The 21,500-nt window shown below is 42.7% G+C and overlaps 1 protein-coding gene across 7 annotated transcripts in view; it reads left to right on the top strand.

The window, feature by feature from the left end:
- The first annotated feature begins 457 nt into the window (after window positions 1-457).
- Window positions 458-21,500, top strand: part of SEC24B (SEC24 homolog B, COPII coat complex component) — a 106,920-nt gene continuing 85,877 nt past the window's right edge. For 6 of the 7 annotated variants that reach the window (XM_063637273.1, XM_063637272.1, XM_063637270.1 and 3 more), the window contains exon 1: window positions 458-703. In XM_063637273.1, coding sequence (XP_063493343.1) covers window positions 577-703 — 127 coding nt within the window. In that variant the 5' untranslated portion in view covers window positions 458-576. Of the gene's footprint in view, window positions 704-16,403; window positions 16,497-21,500 lie in introns of all 7 variants that reach the window. The other variant, XM_055274897.2, reaches the window with a different exon arrangement.

Below are 21,500 nucleotides of genomic sequence, written 5' to 3'. Positions count from 1 at the left end.
GGTGGGTGGTCGGTCGTTGCCTGAGCTCCGTACATCAACCCGCGGCTCTCAAGTTCCCCTCCCAGTAATGCTGGGCCCAGCCTCGCCGCGGCCGATTGAGCCTCTGCCCAAGGTGGGAGCGGGCCACCCGGTCCCTTCACCCACTGAGGCCCAGGCCTCTCGCCTCAACACGAAGGCAGCCTGGCCGGGCCGGAGCAGCACTCACCGGGCCGGCACTGGGGCCGCGGAACCCCGGGCCCGCCTCAGGCCTGGGCCAGCTCGGCTCCGGCCTGCAGGGGGCGCTGCGGCGGCACCGACGTGAGGCCCGCGCGTGCGGGAAGCGACCCCAGGTGTAAGTCCCGCGGCGTGGGGCGCGTGGGGCAAGGCGGAGCGACCCACGATCCCCGCGCCCGCGGCAGCCGCCGAGCGGCAGCGCTGGGCTCGCGGAGGAGCTTGGGCACCTGAGCCGCGGTCCCGGGTGACACCCTTAGTGACGCCAGGCGCGTTCCTTCCTCTTCCTCTCTCCTCTCCGGCCCCGCCTTCCCTTCCCTCCGCCCACCTCCCCGAAGCGGAGCCGCCGTCGCCACCAGCGCCGTCATGTCGGCCCCCGCCGGGTCCCCTCACCCGGCCGCCAGCGCCCGGATCCCGCCCAAGTTCGGCGGAGCGGCCGCCTCAGGAGCCGCAGCGCCCGCGGGCCCGGGCCCCGCGCCGCACCAGCAGAACGGTGAGGCGGACGGCCCGGGCGGAGCGCGGGGCCTAGCACCGGCTCGGCGGCCTGCGCGGCCACATCGGGGCGGGGCGGGCCGGGAAGGGCGTTCGGGGCCAGGCCTGGCCCGAGCGAGGGGAGCGGGCGCGGTGCGGAGGCCGCGGGGTCCGGGCTGGGCGCGGGGAGCGGGCAAGGAATGCGCGGCGCGGGGCGCGCGGGGGTGGGACGCCCCTGGCGTTGGGCGGTGGCGGGGGAGGGGGGGCGGCCTGGGAAAGCTGGGGCCGGGGCTGTTTATGTAATGCGACCCCAGGCCCGAAACCGCCGGGGGCGGGTAGGAGCGACTGAAAAGCTGGGAGCCCACGTAGTAAAACCCAGTTACCCAGCCTGGACGCGGGCGAGTTGCCCCGAGCGACCCCTTGGCTGCGAGAGCTGGCCAGAAGCCGAGGCCGCTGAGTGCGTGGTCTCGGGAAGGCTGGTGCAGCCACCCAGCAGGGTGGATTGTGCCCTTCCTGTCTCAGGAAAATTGCTTCGGTTCCTGAGGCCCAGCGAACACGCTGCCTTGAGGAAACTTAAGTTTGCACTCAAGTTTGTAGACAAAAGGGTGTAAATATGCTATATAAGTGTAACTAACTCTGACCCAGTTCGGCCTCAAGATCTGTCATTGCCGGTGCGGCTGCTGCTCCATCTTTTGGAGTTTGCTTGTAGTGTTTGAAAGGGAGCAGGTGTAAACGGATTTAAACGAACATCTTTAGATCTGGGTGTTTTTCCTAGCTCCACTTTCAGAGATGGAAGAACGTGCCAGAGTTGGCCCTGCTTTGCGGCAGGGCCTTCATACAGGCAGCAGCCAAATGCAACACGAAAGACGCTTTCATATTAAGGTCGTGGGCTTTTAGTAGGCTGCAAAATGATCGTCTGTAGGATATGCATTCCCTAATGCTGAGATTTGGAATGTTCGCGGATAGGGGCCAAGAGTAGGGGAATTCTCCTTATAGACTTGATATTATGTCAGGTGAGAACCTTGGAAAGTAATTGACTGAATTTAGAAAAATACCTCTGTCTGGTACGAGAACCAAACTACGTTAGTACTCTCCAGATGATTGACCTGTTTTATCTAATTTCCTAATGAAAATCTGCTGGACTTTATGAATTAGTTTAACCAACATCTAAGTTTTACAACTGATGCTTTTCAAACATGAAGTGCATCGTTTGTCCTGAGGATCAGAGGTTGAGTGATACTTTAGCCTTAATATTCTTTGGATCAGCCTTACCTATCAGTATTACATGCTGTACTCTCAGTAGTCATTGTTTACTATAATGGCTTTTGGATATGACCAGTGTTATTGGTGTTGTACACCTGTTCCGAGCAAATATAAAAATACTATTTGTGAGCAGTGATTTGTTCTTGTAACCTTAATATAAGTTCTTGTTTTTGTTTTTAAAATAGCTTTATGAAGGAACTAAAACACGATAATTTAGTAAAAGAGCCCAAGTCTTTTAGAACATCGTAGACTCATATTTACCAGTGATTCAAGGATTGTGTCTTTCCTTGATTTTCTGAATATGCATTATCATCTTAGTGAACAGTTTTTAAAGTGGCAAATGTTTATTACAGCCTTATAAATTTTGTGAACACTCAAGAATGCCAGGATATGTACTCAGCCAAGTGCAATCAGGATGTTAAAAATCTATAAGAACAAATCAATATTTTGATGCCAAATATAGATGATGCTTGAGTTCTCCTGTTTATAATCACTACTTTCCTTTAATGTTGCAATAATCCTTTCAACATTTATTGCGTGCTTACCAGTTGGGGACTCAAGGTTAGGGTAGCAGATGAGACGGAGTCCCTGCCTCTCTCCTAACTTGCCGTGTATTTGGTGATGTTTGAATTGGTTCTGGCTAGCCTTGAGGGACTGGACAGGTTGGGGTGGGAGGGAAAGGTTGACTCTAGGCAGAGGTTACAGCATGAACTAAAGTTTGGAAATATGAAAGTGCAGGGCATGCTTGGAAAGTGGAAGGAGTCAAGAGGTGCAGAGGGTGCTGGGTGGCATGGGAAGCCAAGGCATCGAAGCCAAAAGGAACAGGTTAGAAGGGGTCAGGTTGCAGAAAGGCCTTAAATGTTATGCTAGGAAATTTGAAAGTTATGGTAAAGTGTAAGAACTAGGGTCAGGTAGAGACAAGGTTTCCCTGTGTTGCCCAGACTGGTCTGCTGGGCTCAAGTGATCCTCACACCTCATCCTCCAGAAGGATTTTTGTTTTTGTGGAAGGGATTAGTTTAAGTAGAGAAACAAGATTAAATCTCTTTTTGTTTTGTTTGCTAATCTCAAAAAAAAAAAATGTTTGCTACGTGGTATCAGCATCTAGTAAGCAGTCATTTGGGTTTCTCATTTATTTTTCAGTCCTACAAAAGTAGTTAGCCTTTTAATATATCTCTATGGAATTCCAGACATGGTGAAAAAGAAATAGGTCAGAAATATGAGCATAAAACAGACAGAATTGTAAAACTGGAATGGTACGTAGAGATCACTTACTTCAGTGTTGTGGTGTAATATGAAATACGTCTGGCCTTTGTCCTGGGTTCCTGTAACAGCTCCTAAAACCCTTGTAATTTCCTGAATGATAGGAGTGTCGCTTGTTACTCATAAGGAGCCTTTTGATTATATTTGAATTTATGCTAATGAGATGACTTAGGATGGGTCTTCTAGACAGCCTCAGGCTGGAGCTGGTCACCAGAAAGACCAAGTAATTAGAGAGTTGGGACTTTCAGTCCCCACCCATCATCCCCTTTGAAGAGGAGTGTATAGGCTGGAGATGAAGCTTTACAAAAACTCTGGAACAGTAAGATTTGGTGACCTTCTGGGTTGCTGAACATGTGGAGATGCTGGGAGGGTGGCGGCACCTGCCCCCATCCTTTGCCCTGTACATCTCTTTCATTTGGCTGTTCATCTGTATCCTTTGTAATATCCTGTATAATAAACAATAAATTTAAGTGTTTTCCTGAGTTCCACAAGCCCTTCTACCAAAGTAATTGAACCTAAGGAGGGGATAGTAGAAACTCCAGTTTGTAACTGGTTCCTCAGAAGTACAGACGGCAACCTGCTACTTATGATACTTACGATAGGCATCTGAAGTGGGGAGCAGTCTTGTGGGACTGAACCCTTAATCTGTGGGATCTGAGTCTAACTTCAGGTAGGTAGTGTCAGAATTGAATTGAAGGACACCCAGTTGGTGTCTGTTGGGGAAAAATAAAAACAAAAATTCACATATCTGGTCACAAAAGTGGCCTGTGCAGAATGAGAGTAGAGTGAAAAAAGTTGTTTGTTTTTTATTGTTTGTTTAGAGACAGGGTGTTACTCTGCCACCCAGGCTGGAGTCAGTGGCTCCATCCTAGCTAACTGCAGCCTCAACCTCCTGGGCTCAAGTGATCCTCCTGCCTCAGCTTCCCAAGTAGCTAGGACTATAGGCATGCACTACCACTCCTGGCTAATTATTTTTGTTTTTATTTTTGTAGAGACTGAGTCTCACCATATTGCCCAGGCTGTTCTCAAACTCCTGGCCTCAAGCGATCCTCCTGCCTAGACCTACCAAAGTCTTGGGATTATAGGCGTGAGCCACTGGGCTGGGCCGTTTTTTCTTTTACAAGTGGTTAGCAAATGGCAAACTTTTTTTGTTTATTTGAGAGGGAGTCTTGCTCTGTCGCCCAGGCTGGAGTGCAGTGGCACGATCTCGGCTCACTGCAACCTCCGCCTCCCGGGTTCAAGCGATTCTCCTGCCTCAGCCTCCTGAGTAGCTGGGACTACAGGCGCACACCACCACTCTTGGGTAATTTTTGTATTTTTAGTAGAGATGGAGTTTCACCATGTTGGCCAGGATGGTCTCCATCTCCTGACCTTGTGATCCACCCGCCTCGGCCTCCCAAAGTGCTCGGATTACAGACGTGAGCTGGCCCACAAACGTTTTTTAAGATTTGTTTTTCCAAAGGATATTGTATATAGATCCCTGATAGAGAAATCAGAAAAGCAAAGTGGTTGCAGTTAAAATAGAAGTAGAGGTTCAGTTGTTTTTAAGCACAGTTTGAAAAACACATAGTTCAGTTCCCTAACTTTACAGATGAAATGAAGATTCAGAAAGGTTAAGTAGGTACATTTTCTACCAATTCTGTGAAAGCTTTGTGAGGGTGGCAGTTTTTTCTGTCTCTTGTTCACGTTGTATAATGAGAGCCTAGAACAGCATAGGCAAGTTACAGGTATTCATTAGACATGTATTAAATGAAGTCCATTTTATTTCTGCTAATTCCAACTCCAGATCTCTTCTTAAAACTTTTTGTTTGTTTGTTTATTTATTTATTTATTTTAGAGACAGAATCTCACTCTGTCACCCAGGCTGGAGTACAGTGTTGCCATCATAGCTCACTGCAGCCTTGAACTCCTGGGCTCAAGCAGTCTTCCCACCATGGCTTCCTGAGTAGCTGGGACTATAGGTGTGTGCCACCATACCCAACTAACTTTTAAAAAAAATTTGTAGAGACTGATCTCAAACTCCTGGCTTCAGGTGATCCTCCCATCTTGACTTCCTGAAGTGCTGGGATTACAGGCATGAGCCACCATGCCCAGCCTAAAGATCTCTTTCTATTAACAGACTCTAAGAAAATTCTTTTTAGAAACTTGATGTTTGAGAAGAGTAAGGAATAGAGAAGCAGAAAACCTAGTCTTCATGATCACTTTTACTTGTTTTCTGGGTGTGACTGCTAGCATGTTTCCTCCACTTATTCGAAGATATAGCTTGACTTGATTTCAAGTCTGAAATCTTTCTCTTAAGCTTTCTTCCTTGGTGGTGTATTTCTATCATTCATTTTTCATTGAGCAATATATGGATTTTTAGAACTATTTGTATTTCCATACCAAGCATTAATTGAATATTTCTTACCCTTTACTCTGCCTTTTGGGATTCCTTCCAAAGCTGAGTCCTCAAACATAGGAAGACTGACTAAAGTAATAGACTGGTAATGATCTTGTTGGGAGGTGGGGGAGGGGGTGGGGCAGTCAGATTTAATAATAAGCTGCTGCTTTTTAATTTTACTTTTAGGAAGCAAATGGTGCTCATTTTTAAATGAAAGTATTTTAATCCTTCCATATGCCCTTTTCCAGAATGAAACTACAGTTTTATCACTTTAATTGTCAGTAATGCAAGAAAGATGAGATAGTAATAGGAATTACTAGAACTCACTATGGAAGATGTAAATAAACATACCATTCATACAGCAGTACTAGCAGGTCAGTCACCAGACACCCTTAAACTTTGAGGGCACATGCAACATTTAAAATGATATAAATCTCCCTAGTGTATCTCAAATAAGTTCCTTTTGATCAGAGCCACGTCAGTGTCTCAGGTTTCTAGTCTTCATTTATAGCTAACCGGAAGCATCAGGTCCTCTCATGAATATACCTCTATGGTATTAAAGTAACTGTGTCTGAATATATAATTTCCTCCTAAGCTGATTTTTTTTTTTTTTTTTTTTTTTTTTTTTTTTTTTTTTTTTTTGAGGCTGTGTTTCAGTCTTGTTGACCAGGCTGGAGTGCAATGGCACAATCTCAGCTCACTGCAACCTCTGCCTCCTGGGTTCAAGCGATTCTCCTGCCTCAGCCTCCTGAGTAGCTGGGATTACAGGCATGCGCCACCATGCCTGGCTAATTTTGTATTTTTAGTAGAGACAGGGTTTCTCCATGTTGGTCAGGCTGGTCTCAAACTCCCGACCTCAAATGATCCACCTGCCTTAGCCTCCCAAAGTGCTGGGATTACAGGCATAAGCCACTGAGCCTGGCTGTAAGCTGATTAATAGATATCTCAAAGATCTTAAAGTAGGCCGGGCGTGGTGGCTTACGCCTGTAATCTCAGCACTTTGGGAGGCTGAGGCGGGCGGATCACTTGAGGTCAGGAGTTTGAGATCAGCCTGGCCAACATGATGAAACCAGTCTCTACTAAAAATACAAAAATTAGCCAGACGTGGTGGCGGATGCCTGTAATCCCAGCTACTCGGGAGGCTGAGCAGGAGAATCACTTGAACCTGGGAGGTGGAGGTCGTGGTGAGCCGAGATTGTGCCATCGCACTCCAGCCTGGGGGACAAGAGCGAGACTTTATCGCAAAAAAAAAAAAAAAGATCTTAAAGTATTCACTCCATATGTAAACAAGTGTCTTATATCTGGGTTTAATTTTTATTTTTTATTGCTATATATATTGCTTTAGTTGTTTGCAGTGTCTTTTCACTCCCTCCCCCTCCCCCCAGGTTTCTGGGATTGTAGCAGTAATTAATTTTGTAAACCATATTCATTGCCACCACTAGTTAGTATTTCATGTTACTTTATCTTTCCAATTCATCTGTAATTCCTGAAGTATTTTATGCTAAAGGTATTAAAATAGAATAATTTTCTTTCCTAGAAATGAGGCATCTTCATTGTCAGCATTGTTAGAAAAGATCATGTTATATATATTCAGCCCTGGAGAAGCCACTGTTTTCAGTAGGCTGAGCATACTCAGAATTGTCCAGAAGGTGTGGACTAGTGAAAAGGTTGTAGGCTTTGATACAGCCCAAATTTTTTTTTTTTTTTTTTTTTGAGACGGAGTCTTTCTCTGTCCCCCAGGCTGGAGTGCAGTAGCGCGATCTCGGCTCACTGCAAGCTCCGCCTCCCGGGTTCATGCCATTCTCCTGCCTCAGCCTCCCGAGTAGCTGGGACTACAGGCACCCGCCACCTCCCCCGGCTAATTTTTTGTGTTTTTAGTAGAGACGGGGTTTCACCGTGTTAGCCAGGATGGTCTGTCTCCTGACCTCGTGATCCGCCCGCCTCGGCCTCCCAAAGTGCTGGGATTACAGGCTTGAGCCACCGCGCCCAGCGATACAGCCCAAATTTTTGTGGAGAAACTTAGTTAACATGCTTCAGGGTATAATAATACCTTTCTTACAGAATTGTTGAGAGAATTACATTTAATGAGGTACTATTTTTAAAGTACTTAGCCCTAGAAGGGGCTTAGCAATTAGAGTGCCTCCCTTCCATTTTCTTCAGAACACCAGTTTATAAATTCTTCAGGTGGCAGAAACCATATGGGTTTTCTTCATCATATGCCCAGTAGTAGCTTGTAATAGGCACTCAATTAAGTGAACTTGGTTTCCTATTCATTATTGCTTTTGAAGACTGGCCACTGACAGGAGTCTGTGTGCCAGCTCCCTCTCCCCTTTTTTGTATTTATAAGGCTCAATCACTATTTTAGTCTTCTCTTTATTTTCTTCTGCTTTCCAGTCCTCCGTCCCTAATGTCCACAAATGCATTCTTATAAGGTTTCTGGTAATAGGCCATCTACTTTAGCTAGTTTGCGTATGGAAAGGTAAGTTTAATGGGTTTTAAGTTTTCTAAAATTGTGTGCCAGAAGTCATTTGTAACAGGAACTGAGGAAAAGCAGGATGAAGTAGCGAGAGGGAGTGGTAAAGTCATGTCTCGCCTAGCCAGTGGCCAAGTCTTAACTTGTTTTCCTTAGGATTTCTGATTAATGGATATTGTGAAATGAGCTATAAGCCTGGCTTTGGAACCAGCAATGCCTGGCTTCTTTACTACTTACCAACGATTTGAATTCGTATGAATTAGTGGGCTTTCATGGCCCTGTTTATTTGTATATAAAAGATGATAGTGATACTTCACAGAATTGTTTGAGAAGCATATCAGATTATATGTAGAAAAGCAAGGTATCTGGCATGTAGTAGATTCTGAACGAATATTGGTTTTCTTTTCTTTCTTTTTTCTTGAGACAGGGCCTCACTTTGTCACTCAGGCTGGAGTGCAGTGATATGATCACAGCTGACTGCAGTCTTGACCTCCCCGGGTTAAGGTGATTCTCTCACTTCAGCCTCCTGAGTAGCTAGGACTACAGGGGCATGCCACTATGCCCAGCTAATTTTTGTATTTTTTGTAGAGACGGGGTTTCACCACGTTGCCCAGGCTCAAGTGATTCTCCCACCTCAGCCTCCCAGAGTGCTGGGATTACAGGCCTGAGCCACCGTGTGTGGCCTTGGTTTTCCTTTGGCCCCTCACTTGTAGCACTCATTGTCCTGGTATCCAAGAAGGATAATTGATGTTGTAGCAGGAATAATCTATACCTCATGCAGTGAGATTTAATCCAGTTGTTTACATAGCCTATGTCTGTAGGCTGTGTCCGCCAGCGGTGACTGGAACAGTTACCTTCGTCTTCAGGTATATTTGCAGTTTATGGAATGTAGGAGAGAAAGAATACAAGAAAACATTTCTCTCAGAGCTTGGGAAGCTCTATAACTGTTAGCCTTGCATTATAATAATCTAGGATATCCAGATGTAATCTGAGACTCCTCATTTTTGAAATCACTAAGGTTTCTAATTGCCTGTTTCCTTAGGGGTGTGTGGGTGTGCAAGCGTGCATTTATGCTCATTAAAAATCCGTATTTTGGCATTGTTAGTGATACCTTATTGGCAGGGAGAGTATATTAAAATATTCAGTAATCAGTACTGCGTATACTGACCACTAAATGGATACCATCCTTCATACCAGAGCAGGATCCTATAAGCTTTCAGCTGTGCCAGGCATTACTTCTTCAGCTGCCAGATTATGAGAAGGTTTGGGCTAGCATGGTGGGGTAAAGCAGGGGAATAGGACCACGGCTATGACTCATTACCAGCTGATTCAGAGCTATTTTAATATTTTAACAAAGATAATTATTAAAATGCATACCTGGGTGCATACTGACTGAAAATTGGCCTATTTCTTTGTAATTAAGTGATGAATGAATTCAGTGATTACATTCTTCGATCTGATTCTACCTCAAAGTTAGTATGAATTTATCTTAGTAGGATAGAGGAGCTTGTACTTTGCTGACCTTGATGTTTGTGTTCAGATAATGGAAACTGAAATCTGACTGAAAAAAAAAAGTTGGAATTCAATTCAGGAAAATATTAATGAAACGTCTATTTTTAATATTAAAATGTGTCTCTAGGGGAGGGGGAATGATCATGCTATTATGGAAATCTTAGGAGTAGTCAAATTAGAGACGTGGTTTTTGATTTCTCTCTTCATTTCTTTCTTTTTAAACAATAATTGTAGTATGGTGGAAATCGTGACTGTTACAATCTTATTCAGGTAACTTGCTTTATTTTTGTGTTTTCCTGTATGTTTATATTACTCATTTATCAATTTTGTACATTTTTAATAGGGTTGTAACCTTTTTATGTCAAATTTTTTTTTTCCTATAAAATGTCTGTATTGTAGTGTTGGAATAATCCAATGTTGATGCTTTATTTTCCTTGAAGTTTCCCTAACTTTATATTTATGATAATATCTCTTAAGTGAGCTCTCAGTACCAGTTAGTCCTGTGGTATTTCCCTGCTCCATTCCCAGTGTCACATGCTCCCCTTTTCCCTCAAATTCTCAATATCCTCTTTCTCTGCCTCCCTTTCCAATGATGACCTTACTTATTTTACTAAGAAACTGAAAGCAGTCTGACAATCTGAAGATAAAGTATTAATCTTCTGCCACCAAATCTATCAGTCTTCCTGCATATGATTATTCTTGCATTATCTGAGACAAATTCAGATTATTTGGGTACGGAATTCTGTTCCCTTAAGAACTTTGTCCCTCTGATTATCTCATTTACCATCAATTTTGATCTTAAACACCTGAACCTTATTTTATGCAATGCATATGTAATCCTAACAGTTATGTATAACTTTTATTTTAGAGACGAGATCTCACTGTGTTGCCTGGGATGGTCTCGAACTCCTGGGCTCAAGTGACCCTCCATCCTCTGCCTCTCAGAGTGCTGGGATTACAGGCATGAATTATAGGCCTGGCCTATAAATTTAATTCACAATTCCTAGCAAATATTTATTTAGCTCCTCTTTACATAACATTTTGTGCTAGATACTCTGGGCATACAAATGTGAATGTTCTCTGCACTCCAGGAGTTCTCTACCCCTCAGTAAAAGAGGAAAGGACTGTCAGCACTGAACATGTGTTTCTTTCATAAGGCCTGTGAGAAGAGTGCCCAGAGTTCTGAAGAGGAAACAATTCTTTTTGGTTAAAGTAATAGGGAATCTTAAGGGAAGAAGTTAGATAGAACTTCAGCTGTATCTAAAATGATGGACACATTTTGAATTGTCAGGTAAAAATGCGTGAATCAAAGGTAAGGAATTTAAAAAATGTACTCTGAGCAGTGCAGGGGTACAAGGGAGAGAGAGTAATGAAAGAATAGTTTGGGCCCGGCGTGGTGGCTCATGCATGTAATCCCAGCACTTTGGGAGGCTGAGGTGGGTGGATCACCTGAGGTCAGGAGTTCAAGACCAGCCTGGCCAACATGGTAAAAACCCATCTCTACTAAAAATACAAAACTAGCTGAGTGTAGTGGCGAGTGCCTGTAATCCCAGCTACTTGGGAGGCTGTGGCAGGAGAATCGTTGGAACCCGGGAGGTGGAGGTTGCAGTGAACCGTGATCGTGCCATTGCACTCCAGCCTGGGCAACAAAAGCTAAACTCCATCTCAAAAAAAAAAAAAAAAGAATAGTTTTTACAATTATGTTGGGGCTATTAATGGAGGTTCCTGGAAATTGTCCTAAGAAGTTTAGACTTCATTTGGATCAAAGAAGAGCCACTAAAGATTGTGTGGTAAGGAATGTTAAAAAGTACTCTGGTGGCATTAGTAATGAATTAGAGGGAAGTGAAAGTAGAATAAAGGAAAGTCAGAGAATTTTTCAAACCAAATCCTATTTCATATGCCCTAAAGAGATCCTGTTATTTTTTTTGGTACAAGGACTAGACTTGCATGAAATATTTGTTTTATAAATTTTAATTTTCATGTTAGGTTTTCTTAAAGCAAGAGAATCAGTTTTCCTTTGGTGAGAATCTAGTGTCTGAAAGGAGATTATGCTACTGAGACAGCTATGTCCTGGGGGTAGATCTTGTGATAATTTAGTCTTGCTAAGGAGGGCATACATGCTTAAAGAAAATCATAGGCTATATCTTGCTGGTACATGATATATCAGTCAGGCTGACCAGCTGAGCAACTCCATTGAGAAGATTATAGACCATTTGTTAAACATATTTTATTTCTTCATTCAGATTGGTACCAGTGAGTAGATAATGTGTTAGAATCATCTGTTTCCCTCTTTTATTTGACATAGTTCACTTGAAGCTAAGAATATAAAATTCTTTCAGAGATTATATAAAAACTGAATTTTTTTGTTTGTTTGTTTTTATTTTGACACAGGGTCTCACTCTGTCACCCAAGCTGGAGCAATCAGTGCTCACTGCAACCTCGATCTCCCGGGGTCAGGTGATCCTCCCACCTCAGCCTCTTGAGTAGCTGGGTCTACAGGTGTGCACCACTACACCTACCTGATTTTATGTAATTTTTGTAGAGAAGGAGTTTCACTCTGTTGTCCAGGCTGGTCTTGAACTCCTGGACTCAAGCAATCTGCTGCCTCAGCCTCCCAAACTGCTGGGATTACAAGCACATCTGGCCATTTTTTAGTTTTTTCTTTCTTTCTTTCTTTTTTTTTTTTGAGATGGAGTCTTGTTCTGTCACCCAGGCTGGAGTGCAGTGGTGCAATCTCAGCTCACTGCAAGCTCTGCCTCCCAGCTTCATGCCATTCTCCTGCCTCAGCCTCCCGAGCAGCTGGGACAACAGGCGCCCGCCACCACGCCCAGCTAATTTTTTTTTTTTTTTTTTTGTATTTTTAGTAGAGACGGGGTTTTACCGTGTTAGCCAGGATGGTCTCGATCTCCTGACCTCGTGATCTGCCCGTCTCAGCCTCCCAAAGTGCTGGGATTACAGGCGTGAGCCACTGCGCCCAGCCTGTTATTTTTATTATTTTATTTAATTAATTTACTTTTTTGAGACAGGGTCTCACTCTGTCACCCAGGCTGGAGTGCAGTGGTGCAATCTTGGCTCACTGCAGCCTCGATCTCTTGGGCTGAAGCAAGCCTAGCACCTCAGCCTCCCAAGTTACTGGGACTACAGGCACAAACTACCACACCTGCATAATTTTTTTTTCATGTTTGTAGAGATGAAGTCTTACTATGTTGCCTGGGCTGGTCTCAAACTCCTGGACTCAAGCAATCCCCCTGCCTCAGCCTCCTAAAGTGCTGGGATCACAGGCGTGATCCACCGCACCCAGCCTGTTTTTTAGTTTTTTAATGATTATTTGATGCTTATTTGTAAGGCACTGTATTGGGCAATTTGGTGGGTGCAATAATCAAATTAATTTATTCTAAGATGCTTTTTTTTTTTTTTTTACATTTTTTACCTCTGAAATTGGGGTGCATTTTAGAATCAGTGGAATTCTAAACTTGCTTTCCATAAAGTGAAATCATAAGAATCTGCCGTTGATACCTGATGTGGTAGGCTGAATAATGGGTCCCCCGGCTATGTCCATGTCCTAATCCCTGAAACCTTCGCAGCAGTGATTAAGTTAAGGATCTCGAGATGGGGTTTTCCTGGAACTTGGTAGGCCTGATAGAATCACAGCGGTTTTTATTAGAGAGACACAGGACAAGTCAGAGCCAGCAGCGAAGGAAATGTGAAGACAGAAGCAGAAGTTAGAGCGATGTGCTTTGGAGATGGAAGGGGCCACAAACCAAGGAATATCAGTGGCCACTAGAAGCTGGAAAAGGCAAGGAAATGGATTGTCTCTTCAGAGCATCCAGAGGGAACCAGCCCTGTCCCTTGACACTTTGTAGCCCAGTGAAACTGATTTTGGACCTCTGACCTCCAGAACTGTAAGAGAATAAATTTGTGTTGTTGTAAACACTGACTTAGTTGTAGTTTGTTATAGGAGCAGTAGGAACCTAATACACCTGTTAAGATAAATAGTGGCAGTATCAAAACACACCTTAGATACAATGAAATACGATAGATTTTCATTTCTTTTTGTTACAAACACTTTTCTTATACCTGAACAGAGTAAAAAGTATAAAATGCCAAAGTAGAAAAAAGACCTGTTTTTGTATTATGGTATAAATTATTTTACATAGTGAAAGCTTTTAAAGTTTCATGTTCTTTGTCTCTAAGTAGCATATGGTATTCCTTATTGATACATTGTGATAAGTGCCTGATACAGAAATACTTGATGATTATTTACTAGGCTTCCTTTTATAAAAATACAGTAATAGTTTCCATCAGCCAGCCATTACACTAAGCTTTGGGGGATAGGATAGAGCTAAGAGCAAACTGGACTCAATTTTTTCACTTGCAGAATTTACAATTAGACAATTACAGTTCCATGTGTAAAGTTCTGTCATAAGGGTCCAAGATACTGTGGAAGCAATATTATATAATGGCATGCATTCACTTGTAGGATTAGAGAGTGTTTTCCTAGAGAAGAGCTGAGCTGAGATCTGAAGAATAAGTTAAGAATTGGTCAGGTGAAGCAGAAGAGGGTATTTTGGAAGGTTCCATGTAGAGGGAAAAGCCTATCTGAAGATTGAGAGGTGAGGAAGCATGGCTTGAAAAAAGTTTAGCATGATAAGGAAAGGATGTGTGTAGAACAGTGATTCTCAGCCTTTTCATACTCATGGCTACTTTAGTGCTAAAATTTTTGGTGGCATTCTTAAAGGAATTACACTTTGAACACTTGTGTTAAAAAAAAGTTTCAAAAAAAGTATCACATACTCACTTGATCCCCTTCAGAAGCCTCTAAAAGACAGCTTAGAGTAAAACTGTCTTCTGCCCTGATGAACCTCTTTTAGGGCCTCTTGAGGCAAAACTCAAGCATACAATCTTACTTATGTTGTACTGTGGTTTCTTTGCTTTTTTGTGGCAAACGGTAGTTTTTTCCCACCAGCTCAGCATTCTATTTGACTTCACCATATCAGTAAGCATCTTAAGTGTAGCAAAATTAAATTTTATTTATTGATGAAATGTTGGCCGAGGCATGTGGAAGGCTTGCAGTATACTAGTATATTAAGGCATACCTCTTGAAAATTATTGTATTAAGAGGTGGTGAGTGATAAAGCAGGAGTGGTAAGCAGAGGTCAGATGATGGAGAGTCTTTGCATTGTTTTCTATTTACTGCTGTAACAAATCACCACAAATTGGTGGCCTCAAACAACATGAATTTATCACCTATAGGTTAGAAGTCCACCTGAGCTAAAATCAAGGCATCTACAGGGCTGCATTCCCTTCTAGAGAATCTAAGGGAGAATTAATTTCTTCCCTTTGTCAGCTAGCTTCTAGATGCTGCCCACATTCCTTGGTCCATGGCCCACTTTCTCCATGTTCAAAGCCAGCAACATTGCATCTCTCTGAGAATTCTTCTGTAGTCACATCTCCCTCTGACTCTCTTCTACCTCTCCTGTTCTGCTCTTAAGGATGTTTGTGGTTATATTGGTCTCACCTGGGTAATCAAGACTCTATTTTAAGGTCAGTTGATTAACATTCTTAATACCATGTGCAACCTTAATTCCTCTTTGCCAGGTAATCTAACATATTCACAAGTTTCAGAGATTAGGATATGGACATATGTTTTATTGGTCATGTTAAATAATTTGAATTTTTTTTTATGGCAAGATAAACCATTAGAAAGCATCAAACCAGGGAGTAACAATATCAAATCTGCTTTTTAGGAAAATCACTCTGGCTATGTTTTGTGTGTCATACAATTTAATAGGTCATTTCCAGGACCTTTTTCTACTGATGTATTAAAAACTTTATTTTGCAATAATTTTAGACTTACAGAAGTGTTGCAAAGATAGTACAGAAAGTGCAGTACCGTTCAGTCAGCTTCCTCTAACAATAACTTATGAAACTTTTTTTTTTGAGCCTCCCAGGTTCAAGCGATTCTCCTGCCTCAGCCTCCCAAGTAGCAGAGACTACAGGCACTTGCCACTACGCCTGGCTAATTTTTGTGTTTTTGTATTTTTAGTAGAGACGAGGTTTCGCCATGTTGGCCAGGCTGTTCTCGAACTCCTGACCTGCCCACCTCAGCCTCCCAAAGTGCTGGGATTACAGGCACGAGCCACTGTGCCCAGCCTGTCTTCCGGGACTTTGGTACATTTATCAAAACCAGGAAATTAACATTGGTGAAATAAAATTCACTGCAGATTTTATTGATGTTTCACCAGTTTTTACATGAATGTCTTTTTTTCTGTTTCAGGATTTAATTCAGGATATCATGTTGCATTTAGTTGTCATGTCTCCTTAGCCTGTAGTCTGACAGTTTCTTAGTCTTGTCTTTTTTTTTGTTTTGTTTTCAATGACTTCCTCATTTTTGAAGAGTACTGATTGGATATTTTGTAGACAGTTCCTCACTTTGAGTTTGCTGATGCTTTCTCATGATTAGATTGTGTGTATGAATTTTTCATAAGAATACCACACAGGTGAAGTATGCTTTTCATTGAGGATTTACGTGATACCAGCTTGTTTTATTACTGATCATGTTAACCTTGGGCACTTGGTTAAGAGGGTTGTCTTAGCTAGGCTGCTATATTGAAACACCATTGACTGAGGCTTAAACAGTAGACATTTCTTTTCTTTCTTTGAGGCAGTGTCTCACTGTCACCTGGGTTGGAGTATAGTGGCTCAATCACGGTTCACTGAAGCCTTGACCTCCCAGGCTCAAGCAATCCTCCCATCTCAGCCTCCCAAGTAGCTGGGACTACAGGCGTGTGCCACCATGCCCGGCTAATTTTTCTTTCTTTTTTTTTTTTGTAGAGACGGGGTTTCACCATGTTGCCCAAGCTAGTCTTGAACTCCTGGACCCAAGCAATCTGCCCGCCTCAGCCTCCCAAATTGCCGGGATTACAGGCGTGTTCTACTGCGCCCAGACATTTATTTTCACAACAGTTCTGGAGCCTGGAAGTTTGAGAGAGTGTCAGCATGATCATATTCTAGTGAGGGCCCTCTATCCACCTTGTCACTTTGTGCTCACATGGCCTTTTCTTGGTATGTGCACATAGAGAGATCTCTCTCTTCTTTTTATAAGGGCACTCCTTCTCTCATGGTGGTCCTGCCTTCATGACCTAATGTAAACCTGATTACCTCCCAAAGGCCCCACCTCCTAACACCATCACATTGGGCCTCAGCATAGTTTTGGAGGGACATAAACATTGAGTCCATAATAGAGGGATGTCTATGAGGTTCTTCCTCTGTAAAGTTATTTTTTCCTTTTTATGGTCTGTTTATTAGGAGTGATTCACTTAACTCCTGCCTACTTTCAAAAGAAAGAGAGGCTGGATGTAGTGGCTCACACCTGTAATCTCAGCACTTTGGGAGGCTGAAACAGGAAGATTACTTGAGGCCAGGAGTTCGAGACCAGCCTGGCTAACATAGACCTTGTTTCTACAAACAAAGTAAAATTATTACCAGGGTGTGGTTGCACTCGCCTGTAGTCCCAGCTACTCTAGAGGCTGAGATGGGAGGTTCACTTGAGCCCAGGGCTTCAAGGTTACAGTGAGCTATGATCATACCTTTGTAGTCCAGACTGGGTGACAGAGCAAGACCCTGTCTCTTAAAAAATGTAGGAAAAAAAGGGAATTAAACTCTACCTGCTGCAATGAGGTGTACCAAATGATTTGTGGGCTTATGTTCAAATCACCACAGTAATTAATAAATATTCTTTGGGAGATACTTTGAAGTTATTCTACCATTCTCTTTCTTCTCAAAATTTCACTCACAGCCAGGCGCGGTGGCTCACACCTATAATCCCAACACTTTGGGAGGCCAAGGCGGGTGGATCACGAGTTCAGGAGTTTAAGACCACCCTGGCCAGGATGGTGAAACCCCCATCTCTACTAAAAATACAAAAATCAGCTGGATGCGGTGGCAGGCACCTGTAATCCCAGCTACTTGGGAGGCTGAGGCAGGAGAATCGCTTGAACCCAGAGGGTGGAGGTTGCAGTGAGCCAAGATCATGCCACTGCACTCCAACCTGGGTGACAGAGTGAGACTCGTCTCAAAAAAAAAAAAATTTACTAATTTTAGCATTTCACTCATGAATTTTGCTTACTCTCGCCGGCATCAATTATTACTGTGCAATTCTTTTTTTTTTTTTTTTTTTTTTTTTAAAGAGTGAGAGTCTTCCTGTTGCTCAGGCTGGAGTACACTGGCTATTCACAGTTGTAGTCCCACTATTGATTGGCATGGGAATTTTGATTTCCTTAATTTCCTACTTCTGCCAGTTCACCCCTCCTTAGATAACCTGGTGGTCCCCTGCTCCTGGAAGGTCACCATATTGATGTCAAACTTAGTGTAAACACCCAGTCAGCATAACACGTTACAGCCCAGAACTCCTGGGCTTAAGGGATCCTCTCACTTCAGCCTTCCCAGTAGCTAGAACTACAGATACTTGCCACAGCACCAGCTACTGTGGATTTCTAATGGTAATTTTCTCTTTCCCTGTTTCTTATAAGGGAGATGTGCCCATTTAATCCCATTTTAAAATTTATTCAGTCATTTGTGTATGTTATTATAAACTCACAAATATTTATTTTGTTCTTTGGGGTATAATCCAATGCTGTATATAGAGAGGGAGACAGGGTCTTGCTCCATTGCCTAGGCTGGAGTGCATTGGTATAGTCATGGCTTGCCGCAGCCCTAACCTCCTGGGCTCAAGCGATCCTCTCAAATAGCTGGTGTCATCTGCCTAGCTAATTTTTTTTTAAAGGGGGTCTTGCTATGTTGCCCAGGCTGGTCTCAAACTCCTGCCCTCAAGCAATCCTCCTACCTTGACTCCCAAAGTGCCAATACTATTGATACTTACTTTTGTTGCTCAGATTATTCCAGCTGTGGCCATTAAGAGCTCTTTCAGGTTGGCTTCTGTATCCTTTTCCCCCAATCTTTTTGTTGTTTGGCCACTTCCTTACTTTCTAACACTACAAGTTACTCTATCTTGTACTTGCTTTATCCCAGTACCAAAATCAGCCCTATGTCCAAGGGACTCTGGTTTCTTTTATTGGAGGATGATATTTAGAAACCAAGAACTAGGTGTTGATATGCTTATTACTACGGGGGTGTCACTGCTTCAGGCTCTGAAAGTGGACAGAGCTATGAAATGTGAGTATGTATATGTATATGCCAACCCATCTATAATTATTTTTGTGTCTATCTGTATCTGTATTACCTAAACATCATTCAGTTAGGTTATCATACATTTGTAATACAATTAGACTGATCTGTCACAGTCTGTATTCTAGCCTAGGTTTTCTTGATATCCTGGTTGATTTTGTAAAGAAAATTTATCTATAGTATATTTCATTTCATTCTTTGTAGAGTACAGCTGTATAGGTTTACATAAACATATGTAATCATGTATCTATTATGCCACTGCAGTACTATCTGGAAGAGTTCCATCACCACGAAAAAAAAGTTCTTGTAGTCAGTGCCTCTCACCAGCCCCTGGCAGCCATTGCTCTGTTCTCTAACCTTGTTATTCTTTATGTCATGTAAACGGAACCATATAATATGTAGCCCTTTGGGTCTGGCTCCTTTCGCTTAGCTACATTCATCCATGCTACTGCACAAATTGATATTCTGTTCCTTGTTATTGCTAAGTAGTATTCTGTTGTATGTGTGTACCATGATTATTTGTCCCTTCCTCTATTAGACTTCTTGATTGTTTCCAGTGTTTGGTAGTTATAAAAAAAAGCTACCATAAACATTCATGTACTGGCTTTTGTGTGGACGCAAGTTTGCAGCTCACTTAGGTAAATAACTGCGGTGGGACTGTTGGGTCACATAGTAAATAAATACTTAAGTTTATAACAAATTGCCAAATTATTTTTCGGGGTGGCTATACTAGTATGTATTCCCTCCGACAATGAGTGAATGTTTCTCTTGCACTATATCTTTGCCAGCATTTGATATTTTTGGTTTTTGATAGTGTCTTGTTGTAATTTAATTTGTATTTTCATAATAACCAATGATGAGCATCTTCTCGTGTGTATTTTACATTCTTATATCTTTTGTGGTGATTATCTTTTCAGATGTTTTACCAGTTTTTGGTTGGGGTGTCTTTTTTTAGTAGTTGAGTTTTAAGAGTTCTTAGTGTATTCTGGATACAAGTTTTTTATTGAGTATCTGATTTGCAAACATTTTCTTTCTGTGTGATTCTTTTAATTTTCCTGAACATTTTCATGACTGTGTCTTTTTATTTTTATTTTATTTTATTTTATTTTTTTAGACAGATATCGGAGGAACCCACCTCCAATAATTCAACGTTATTTCACGTAGGTTCTTTTCTGTTTCCCTAAGTGTCAGCCGGTCTGAGAAATAAAGGGAAAGAGTACAAAAGAGAGAAATTTTAAAGCTGGATGTCCAGGGGAGACATCACATGTCGGCAGGTTCTGTGATGCCCCCTGAGCCCTAAAACCAGCAAGTTTTTATTAGCATTTTTCAAAGGGGAGGGAGTGTACGAATAGGGTGTGGGTCACAGAGATCACATGCTTTAAGGGCAACAAAAGATCACAAGGCAAAAGATCAGGGCAAGATCACAAGGTCAGGGCAAAACTAGAGTCACTAATGAACTTCCATGTCCCGCTGTGCACGCATTGTCATTTATAAACATCTTACCCTAAAACTTAAAGTATAGTAATAATAAAAAAAAGAATATATCATAAAAAAAAAAATAAAATAAAATAAACATCTTAACAGCATTCAAGAGCAGAGAACCGGTCTGACTAGAATTCACCAGGCTGGAATTTCCTAATCCTAGCAAGCCTGGGGGTGCTGCAGGAGGCCAGGGCAATTTCGTCCCTTATCTGCAACTGCATAAGGCAGACATTCCTAGGGTGGCCATTTTAGACTCCTCCCACCCTACCCCACCCCCCGAATGCATTCTTTTCCCAGGGCTGTTAATTACTAATATTCCTTACTGGGGAAAGAATTCAGCGATATTTCTCTTACCCGTGTTCGGTAATAAGAGAAATATGGCTCTGTCCTGCCCGGCCCACAGGCAGCCAGACTTTAAGGTTATCTCCCTTGTTCCCTGAAAATCGCTGTTATCCTGTTCTTAAGGTGCCCAGATTTCATATTGTTTAAACACATATGCTCTACAAACAATTTGTGCAGTTAACATAGTCATCACAGGATCCTGAGGCAACGTACATCCTCTGCTTACGAAGATGATGGGATTAAGAGATTAAAGACAGGCATAGGAAATTATAAGAGTATTGATTGGGGAAGTGATAAATGTCTATGAAATCTTCACAATTTATGTTCTTATGTCACGGCTTCAGCAGGTCCCTCCGTTCGGGATCCCTGGCTTCCCACAACAGACTGAGTTTCGCTCTTGTCCCCCAGGCTGGAGTGTAGTGGTGTGATCTCAGCTCACTGCAACCTCCGCCTCCCGGGTTCAAGTGATTCTCCTGCCTCAGCCTCCCGAATAGCTGGGATTACAGGCGTGCACCACCACACCCGGTTATTTTTGTATTTTTAGTAGAGACGGGGTTTCTCCATGTTGCCCAGGCTGGTCTCAAACTCCTGACCTCAGGCACACCTGGCCAACTGTGTCTTATCTGTCTTTAATCCCCTTAGCTGCTTTCACAGAGCAGACGTTTTTTTTCATTTTCGTAAAGTCAAGTTTATAAATATTTTATGTTGCTGACTATGCTTTGAGTATCATAGGTAAGTAATGTTGAGGCTCAGAAAACAAAACTTCAGTCTGGGTGCAGTAGCTCTCGCCTATAATCCCAGCACTTTGGGAGGCTGAGGCAGGAGGATTGCCTGAGCCCAGGAGTTCAAGACCATCCTGGCCAACGTGATGAAACACTGTCTCTACTAAACATGCAAAAATTAGCCAGGTATGGTGGTGGA

Source organism: Symphalangus syndactylus, chromosome 4, assembly GCF_028878055.3.
Source record: "Symphalangus syndactylus isolate Jambi chromosome 4, NHGRI_mSymSyn1-v2.1_pri, whole genome shotgun sequence".
Lineage (NCBI taxonomy): Eukaryota > Metazoa > Chordata > Mammalia > Primates > Hylobatidae > Symphalangus > Symphalangus syndactylus.
This window is presented reverse-complemented; position numbering and strand designations above follow the sequence as displayed.